Source organism: Castanea sativa, chromosome 7 (assembly GCF_040712315.1).
Source record: "Castanea sativa cultivar Marrone di Chiusa Pesio chromosome 7, ASM4071231v1".
Taxonomy (NCBI): Eukaryota; Viridiplantae; Streptophyta; class Magnoliopsida; order Fagales; family Fagaceae; genus Castanea; species Castanea sativa.
The window spans coordinates 41,276,411-41,286,633 of NC_134019.1; the positions used below are offsets into that span (position 1 = coordinate 41,276,411).

Genomic DNA, 10,223 nt, shown 5'->3' on the forward strand with positions numbered 1-10,223 from the left:
AACATCCAAGTTAGATGGATAAAGCCTCCACTGAGTTGGTATACGCTCAACTTGGATGGATCGTCAATGGGTAATCCAGGCCGGGCTGGTGGTGGTGGGCTAATTCGCGATGATAAGGGAGTGTGGATTAAAGGGTATGCGAGAAACATCGATCATACCACCAATGCAGCTGCAGAATTGTGGGCTCTTCGTGATTGTCTTAGGTTGTGCTCTGCCCTGAAGTTACCTGCCATGATTATTGAGCTCGACGCTAAGATAATTGTGGATCTTTTGCAGAAAGAGGATAGTCACCAAAATTATATTGATGCCTTAGCTAGTGACTATAAGTCCGAATTAAGGGCCATTCCTATGGTCCAAATTCAGCATTGCTATTGTGAGGCGAATAAATGCGCCGATGCTCTTGCTCGAAGGGGGGATTTGCTTTCCCAAGATTTTGTTGTTTTCTTAGACCCCCCAGTGGAATTCTCCTTAGAGGAACTTAAGGAATAATACATAAGTACTGTATCTAAGTCTTGCCCTTAGAAGAAAGCTAGTAAAAAAAAAACATTGGAAGGGACCCATATGTATGTCAATCCTTTCTTTTAGGCTCATTTTTGGGCCACATTTTGTGCAACCCACACTGGATCAACAATTTTAAGCCTACTTAAAAATCTTAATCAGTCTAGGCCCATGCTCGTTTGTATGTCCAGTTAGGCCTATGATTTCTTGCAGGGTCCATTTGAATGCCTTAGATGATGGGACAAGAACAGGTCCTCAACTCTCTCATTCATTGTATATTTGTAGTTTTGTAACAGTAGGAAATAAAATATAATAAAATGGAGGACTTGTTTCTTTTTTGATCTAAGATTAAAAAAAAAAAAATCATAATCTTAAGTGTTTTTCTTTGTGTGAAATTCTCTTGTTAAGACTTGAATCTCGACTTGTACCTTCCAAATGTGATTAAATATATTTATACATTGAATTTTTTTTTAAAAAGTAAAAAAATATGAAAAAGGTGAAGTATTAAAAAGTTGTATATAAAAGTTACTAAAAACTGAGTTTATAAGCCAATGCTAAATAATCATTTAGCTGTCATTTTTAGTAGGTAGATTTCCTCAAAAATGGTAATGTTTCTAAGTCAAGGCTTCCTTTTGAGTACTCCAATACATTGGACGTCAGCTAAATCAGTAAATCCACCCTATATGAATCCCAATCTTCTTGTCTTTTTGAGTTTGGAGTAACCTTCTCTAGTTTCTGTTTGATCAAATTGTTGGGCCAAGAATTGTCAACTCTCACAAGACTGACGGACAAGACAATGCTAAGCCCATCTAAAACTCCCAACATCTCAGTTCAGGGCATTAATTTGCCTCTTTGGACCCCCTATATTATAGGGTCCACAAACAACTCTTCTTTTGAAGGGACACAGCTCTGATAATTGGGGATTTTGGTACAAAACAGAAAAACTACATCTTATTGATCCAAAAAATCCCCAAATCCAACTAAACCAGATTTGTTTTTTCTTCTCCAAAAAAAAAAAAAAAAAAATTCTAATGGCTACAAATAATAGCGTAGCGGTCACTTGAACAACAAACCACTACATTTGATTTGAACAACAAATCATTTTTGTCTTTTAAAGCCTCTCTCTCTCTCTCTCTCTCTCTCTCTATATATATATATATATAAAACTATTTAACCCATTAGCAGTGAAAAGCTTATGAATTACTTAACTAGTTTTGCCAGGTGTGATTAATTGCTTGTAAAAGTTTGATTAGATTGTCATAAAATATACTCGGTGACACGAAACTAATTTATGCAAAGTTCTATGCTAGTTGAGTTGTAAAGTTTTGACAAATTAAATGGTATTTAATTACTACTAATCACCAATTCATCCTAAAAAAAACTAATCACGGTCCACTAATCCTTCTTATCACTTATGAGCCTATAATAAATAGATAAATAAATCCTTCTTATTAGAATAATTTCTTTTTAATTACTCCATTTGATTAATTTTTTTATCCTTTTAATTATACACTAAAAAAGAAATTTATTTCCTTCCTCTTCAGCGCCAAGACCAAAAATCCCAGAGACACAGATTTCTGCACTCTCTCTGAGAGAGGCCACTGACACTGCTACATTTGCTTCTTCTTCCTCTAGAGAGAGAGAGAGAAAGAAAGTGAATCATTTTCTTCATTCATGGAAGGCCACGAAAGCTTTAGATATAATTGTTGATTCGAAAGAGAGAGAGAGAGAGAGAGAGAGAGAGAGAGAGAGAAACACGGTCACACACAAGAGTAACCCAAAACGATGCGTCGAGCGATCTCGCTTCTGGTCCAGCCACGCTTCATCTTTCTCTACCTTGTCCTCTTGATTTTCCTCATCTTCGCGTTCTCCAACCCCAAAACCAAAAAGGTAAGATTTTTATTTAAATTTTGGATAATATAAGTAAAACCCATTTCGGTTTGTATGTTTGCGGATCTGATTGTGTGAGTGGGGTTGAGGTTTAGCAAGTTTGGCTGCGAATTTGATCTGGGTTTTGGATATTTGATAATGGGTTTTCTTTGTTTGGCTTTGGTGTGCGTGTGTGTGTGACCTGAATGCTGTGAATGGAGTGGTTTTTTGTTGTGTAATTGGAAAAATGAGCATGGGTAGCTTTTGTTGCACTTGAATTTTGTGTAAGCAGTGCTTGGTTGGGTGCAATTGGAAGAGATAAACATGTTCATTGTTTGAATCTCATATATGGTAACATTGTTGTAAACATTTTGAATTTGCTTGAAAGTTGATAAGGAAATTGCATAGTAAGTAATGGGCATTTGGGTTAAGGTGGAATAGGTGGGTAGAAAATTTCAATACTTGTATTTTATTTATATGAATAGCATCTACTTTTAACTTAAATTACAAAAAAATTGAGGAGAAGGATTGGAAAATCGTTAGAATATTTTTTTTTTCCCCTTAATGAATGAGAAAATTTCGTTAAGAAACTAACACTATAGATACAAAATTCAAGAAGTATCTTGAGCTGAAACTGATAAATACAAAGAACACAAGCTACTATAAAGCACAATTTCTAGAACAGAGAGAGAGAGAGAGAGATAGCAACAGCGGACCAACTGCAGCGATAACTATAAGACATAGGCTGAACGACTATTCAAAGCAACAGAGGGCCAGCTCATTAAAGACACAGGCTGGAAGCTTCCTTAAGCTGCAAAGATCTCTACTCATAATGGAGTTAGTAATTCCTTTCGACAGAACAGCCTAAACCAAATATTAGCTACAATAGCATGAGCAAGTTTAGCCTCAAATCTAATCTTGACAATTTAAATAAGAGCATTACGATCAGATCTGTAAGGGTAATGTGGAGACTGTTGATCACTTGGTTCTTCATTGCCCTATGGCAACTGATGTATGATCCCTTGTTTTTGTGGTGCTAGGACTAACTTGGGCGATGCCAAGAGCCCTGGAGCTTAACTGGTTGGCATCTCTTGGTGTTTCCAATGGAGACATTTAAGGTTCAAATCCCCCACCCCCAACCATCAAATTATCAAAAACGACTAACTTAGGTGATGCCAAAATGGCCAAATCTGTATGTTAGATGTTGGAGAGTTGAAAATGACGGTTTCAGAGCCACTATTGTGTGGCAAACCTTGCCCTATGTGGTATGTGGACTTTGTGATACAAAAGAAATAGGTGGGCCTTTGATGGAGTTGACCTGCTCATGAGATCAAGGAACACATTTTACGGTCTTTGTTTGATTGGATGCATGCTCTAGGCGGCATCCCGTTGATGTCTTTTGTTGCTTTTATTGGCACTTTCTCTGTGAGTTGCATTCTTTGAAAAGGGAGTGTACACATTTTATTTTGTGTTATTCTCTTTTCCCTTTCTAATAAAATTTTTTACTTCAAAAAAAAGAAGAAGAAGAAGCATTACCATCAATCCAAAGGTGGTAAATGTGGAAGCCCAAGCCTGGTTGCATATAAAAGTTTGTTGTAGAACTTCAATTGTTGCTGTGCTTGTAGTGAATTGCTATACTGCATGTTAAGTTGGAATTGGCCAATCTGGGGTATCAAGCTTCTTTTTCATTTTGGTTAGGGTTGTGCAGGAGGGGTTTACTTATGGAGCAGATTCACTTCTACAGGATTCTTGCAACTATGCACCTAGGTAGAGAATATGTGTTGCTAAGGCATTTAATGATATTAATATCAAAATGGTAGTTAGTCTGATAATTTGGAGATCTATGATTCTATGACGATATTCTTAATAATATAGAGCTAATTCCAATAGACTATTGGAGGGTAGGGTACATTGATGTGTATCATGTAGGAATTGAACCTACAAATTCAACAATTATGAGTTGGGCCCTTTTACCATTCAGCCATGGATGCTTAGCGGGGATCCTCATACATAGGTTACGTTTGGCATGGCTTAAAAAGCCAGTGTATTTTACTATTCAGCTTATTTTTGTTACTATTTATGGGTCCTACTGCACTTTTTGATATTATTCATGGGTTTCACTCTACTATTTCAACTAATTTTTAACTTTATCTACAGTACTTTTAGCAAAAAGTTTTCAGTTTTGGCTAAATAAACTGTTTCCAAACGGACACATGGTGAATAACCAAATTTTAATTGAAATGAATTCTTTTGGATAAATCAATGTGATATAGGTAGGAGACTGTTACATGGATATTTGAATTGTTGTTCCAAGTTACCCTTTTACATAAGATAGGATAAAGATTTAATATATAAGGGAAAGTGAAAAATATGGCCCTTTAGATACTAAAAGGGATTTTAGGTTCCAGTGTTATCTCTTTTTCTTGTTATGTAGCAACCACCTCATGATGAAGTCCCAAGAGTCTGCTATTTATTGAAATATTATCACAAGTCTTCTGTGAAGAGGAATGGCCATATCTGCATGCTTGAGAATTGAAATTTCTTTTCACTCATTCGTCATTATTTGCTTATACATTGATTTATGTTTTTGCATGTTGATTCATTGGACTGATAATTTCATGCTCAACTACCATCAACCCTTATCTAATGGCAATATTTATAACTGTATTGATTTGCTTACTTTAATGTGTAGATTGAAGAGAAAGCAGAAGAGGTGCCTGAAATTACCCACAGAGTTTACTTCGATGTTGATATTGAGGAACAACGTCAAGGTACAGCTTTCATACTAACACTTTGATTTGAACTGCAGCAATAAGCACACAGTTGCTCTCGAGGCTTCATGTACGAATGGTTAAGACTGACGTTCTTATTGTTAATCATTTACTGAAAATAAAGGAGCAACGATCAATTTATTGTCCTAATAATTGAAAAAGACAAATATTTCTCTCCCCAAACCCTAACCCTGTTCTTTGTCTATATATGAGCGCTGGTATTTGCTTTTCAATTCCTTTTCTCTGTTTGTTGATCCGAATAAGATCTGACTAGATGCGTCATATGAGTTAGTTTTTCTTTTTTAATTTCATCCTATGAGTTAGTCTCCTTTCTAATGTTTGATTTCTTGGTAATTATCCCTCCTCTACTTAAACTAATTGTGTTACTACTTTTGTAAACATCAAAATTTATATTTTTCAATGATTTTGGTGAGGAAGGCGTTCCATTATGGAGCCTACCATGTAATTGTGCAATTGTATCTTTATATTTTTCTTCTTTTTTCCACCATCTTCAAATGGTGTAACTATTGAATTTATTCACACACATACCAAAAAAAAAAAAAAAACCACTTATCAAAAAAAATAATTTGCGATACCTGTATGCTTTATGCGGTATGTGAATAAAAATAAGAGCAGTTTATGATTGATTCTTGTATGGCAGATACTATGCTTTTTAAATGGTAGTTCCAAGGCTATGGTCTATTTTTACTTGGTGGTCTGATACCACGGAAGGTTTAAAGTATTTGCAATCTTTCCAAGGGCTCGCAGTGCAGCTCTATCTGCACATAGTGAAGTCATTTAACAACCAAGGTTGTCATTATTCACCGTCCAACTCTAATTTTTTTTTATTTATGCTAGGGTTTTTTAAAACTGGCACTTTATCTTAAGATCAGTTAAATCTAAATTGTGGGCTATTTTGATTGGAAATATCATAACATTCAAATTGTTTGAATTAATCAAGGTTCTGACAGTAAGCCATTAGATAGAATAATAATTGGTCTAAAATCTAGAACATATACTGTTGTTGTCAGTCATTATAGCTCAATGTTTTATATTTCTTTCTCCTTTTTATGTATTCAACTGCCAACTTATACCTGTATTTGTGCAGGTAGAATCGTGATCGGATTATATGGCCAAGTTGTACCAAAAACCGTTGGTATGTCCTTAAGATTGTGTGTATTCTTTTATGTTCAGTATTTTAGTAACCTCAATCACCAATTAAAAAAAAAGATAGTTACCTAAATCATCTTAACTAGTTGGCTAGTTGCCGAATGGTTTGTTTCTCTTTACATAGCAAGACATGTTTGCTTGAATTTAAGCTGTTGAGTTCATAGCAACTGAAAAAAATGAAGTTATCTCAGTATTTGATCTCATGCCAATTTGTTTCCTAATGCCTGAATTTCTTTGTTTGCAGAAAATTTTAGGGCTCTATGCACAGGTATTTGAGGTCTTCTTACTTGTTTTATGGGTTACTTAACCTGATGGCTGTTGTTATTATCAATTTGCTGATTATAACTTGCTCGCTTTAAACATAGGGGAGAAAGGCAAGGATGCCCATGGGAAAAAACTCCACTATAAAGGAGCACCATTTCATCGTATAGTATCTGGGTTCGTGATTCAAGGTGGAGATATTGTTCATGGTGATGGCAGGGGTTTTATATCTATATATGGTGGTGGCACCTTTCCTGATGAGAATTTCAAGATAAAACATTCACATGCAGGTCTTTACTTAAGATTCTTTCAGTGGTTGAGCTGTGTGTAATAATTTATGATTCCTAATACTCAATATTTTCTCAATTGTGGAGTTTCCTTTTTAATGTCCTTCTGAAACCTGTACTTTATTTTTGTAGGTGTTGTTTCCATGGTGAATTCAGGGCCCGATTCCAATGGCTCACAGTTTTTTATAACTACAGTCAAAGCCAGCTGGTAAGCTATTCTCCAGGGTTGTATTATTGAATATTAAGACAAAAAATATAAACAGGTGGACCTGCACATAATTTCCAGGTTCAGCACCCCCTAAGTCCTGATTGACATGTTCAGTTCTTTGAAATTTTGAATCCTTAACGACAATCCTCTCCTGCATGCTACTTAAACAAAACTCATACATCTATATTCTACAGGACCATCTGAAATTTTCATATTTCTCTTTCTTTTTATTAATAAAATTACCATCTAATTGTTATTGTGGATTTTGTTCCTGTTTGAAGAAAATGGGGGCAGCTGTGGTTGCCAAAAGTGAGTTTTCATTATTATATGGACAATCTTCTTATTGTATCAACTTCAGCCTATTCAAAATTTAAATGATTATTACCGTGCACCCTTGGTGTGATGGTTAGTCTACAAGTATAAGTGCTTGTGGGATGTAGAGGGCAAGGACCAAAATTCAAGTCTCTAGGAGGGAGTTTCACACACATATACACTTAGATTAGGCTAGAGTAGAATTTCTATCTTATAAAAAAAAAAATTTAAATGCTTAAAAATTCATTCTCTGGGTCTTTGCTTAATATGCTTATTCTGCTGCCAAAGTAGATCTATACAAATGATGTGTGATATGCTATATGGGCTAAAATTCCAGGTTGGATGGGGAGCATGTTGTCTTTGGCAAGGTCATTCAAGGCATGGACACTGTGTTTGCAATTGAAGGTGGGGCTGGAACCTACAGTGGGAAGCCTAGAAAGAAGGTTGTTATTGCTGACTCTGGGGAGATACCCAAGAGTCAGTGGGATCAGGAAAGATGAGTTCCTTTATACATGAACAGCAGTATTTTTTTTTTTTTTTAAAGGTTTCGAGTTTGGTTTAGATAATTGATTCACACTCTCTTCCCTTTGTAAGATGTCCATGAAATTTTACAAGTCATGAGTTCCCAGTTCTGAAAGTCTTAGGCCTTCTTGGAAATATTGTATTTTCTTTTGTATTTGACAACTGTTATTAACACAAACATGTTTGTTGTAGAGGAATCAAAAGGAAATGACCTTTTAGTATCCCAAACTATATTTTTTTCTCTTTGGGTGAAAACAACTTCATAGAGGTGCTTTACATCATTACATTCCAACAAAAAGAATAAAAAGGAATGGAAAATTTCAAATTTTATTTTCTGAGACAAGAAAATTAACACATCATATGGTACAAGCATTCCAAACAGACATAAACTCTTTTTTATTTCTGTCTCGTTTTCACCGTTGCTTAACAGAACCAGAAATAGGGGTGAAAATAGTCTAAATAATATTATGCACAGCGTTTGTGTAAAATAATGGCTTTGCAGGAAACTGAAACTGAAGCTCAAAGTTGTAAAAGTTTTGTACAATTATTAAGATAGCTTTCTTTATGGTGTTAAGATCTGAATGAGATCAATAATCTTTTTTTTCCATATGAAACACAAGAGTTTGAATAATGTGATAAACAAGAAACTCACTTACCATCTTAAGTGATAAACATACAATGAACATTTAATGCATTATCGATGTGGCTCTTATTGAACTCCTAAAATGTCCTATTAAACGCAGATTTATGTTTTTTGGATGAGTATTTAACATAGATTCATGTACTTTACCACGATATTATCATCGTAAAGCCTGTCAAACTTATGTCATTTTGAAATTAATTAGCTAATCAAAATGATAAAACTATGGCGAAATTACACCATTAGTCCTTGAAGTTTACCATATAAGCACAATTAGTCCCTTAAGTTTCAAGTGAGTGCTTTTAGTCCCTTAAGTTTAAAAAATGAATACTATTAGTTTTGTTATTAACTCTGTTAGGATTATTGCCTACGTGGATGTAATGTCAAAAACTGATGGGTATATAATGACATGTTAGCTATTTAATTTTATTAAGTAATCTTTCATTAATATTTATATATTAAAAAAAAAAGAAAAAGAAGAAGAAGAAGAAGATTGGCTTCAGCCCCTGCCTCCCTCCCTTCTCTTTCTCTGCTCCGCCGTCTTCCAAACCTCCAATCTAGTCACCAAATCACATCAAAGGCAACACAAATTTGCTGGCAAAGTAAGTAGATTCGCCTTTGACCATACAAAGTCCTATAAAACTCTCTCTCTCAAATCAAGATGCATTGGACACATTTATTGATTGGGTGCAAGAAACCCAACAAAAGGATTCAATGAACACAATCTTTCTTGTTAAAAGGCAACCGTTGATCCCCACAAAGATTGGTTGGGCCGGGGAAAAAAAAACAATCTTTAACATTTTGCAAAGAAAAATAGATCTGAATATAATACTTAAGCGTCTTTATTTTATTTATAGATCCATAGGAATCAAATCTTAAGAACAAAGATACATAAAGATCCTTCAAGATTAGCCGTGGAGATCCGTGGTGATTGGAAGGACATAAAGATGTTTTGTGTTGCTGATGTAGTGGCAATGATAACAGTTTGAATCGCCAGCGGCTAATGGTAGTGGGAGTGGTTGAAGCAGCAGCAACGGTAGCAATAGTGACAGCACCACTAGCTAGGAGAGGAGGAAGATAGTGTAGGGGAAGTCATAGGAACACATGTGGAATTTTTTTTAACAAGTAAATAAATAATGATTCACATGCTAGCCTGACAAATTTATCCAAGTGGCTATGGCCATATAGGCTTACGCAAAAGTTAAAAAATGCCACATCATTTTTCCGTTAGCCACATAGACAATAATGCTAATGGCAATTAACTAAAGGATTAACAGTTCTCATTTCTTAAACTAGAGGGACCAATAGTACTCATTTGAAACTTAAGGGACCAATAGAACTCTCATGGTAAACTTTAAGGACCAATAGTGTAGTTTCGCCTAAAACTATCATCTAAGATCCCACCTCACATCTAAATAATGGTGACCTGAGTGAAGCAGATCATTCGAAGTATGTACGTCGACAATTGTAACATCTTCAGCCCTACTAGAGATAAATAGGAAAAAATTATCAATAGAAACCTGACTCAAAATAACAAGCTTACAAAAGCATTTGTATAAGAACAACATACTTTGGATAGAATGTTAATATTGGGTTAGCTTCTTATCAATGACTTGACCATTGCAGTGAGTCCCTTAACCTTTCTCTCATTTAGTACCTGAACTTTGATATTGTAACCCTTTCAA

The 10,223-nt window shown here is 35.0% G+C and overlaps 1 protein-coding gene across 1 annotated transcript; it reads left to right on the top strand.

Annotated features, from left to right (window-relative positions):
- Nucleotides 1-1,999: 1,999 nt before the first annotated feature.
- LOC142605346 (peptidyl-prolyl cis-trans isomerase CYP21-1) lies at nt 2,000-8,126 on the top strand. Its single transcript, XM_075776804.1, has 7 exons — nt 2,000-2,388; nt 5,060-5,138; nt 6,247-6,294; nt 6,553-6,576; nt 6,674-6,859; nt 6,989-7,064; nt 7,714-8,126. Exons 1-7 carry the CDS (start codon nt 2,284-2,286, stop codon nt 7,874-7,876), a joined length of 681 nt encoding a protein of 226 aa, XP_075632919.1. The 5' UTR covers nt 2,000-2,283; the 3' UTR covers nt 7,877-8,126.
- The last annotated feature ends 2,097 nt before the right edge of the window (nt 8,127-10,223 follow it).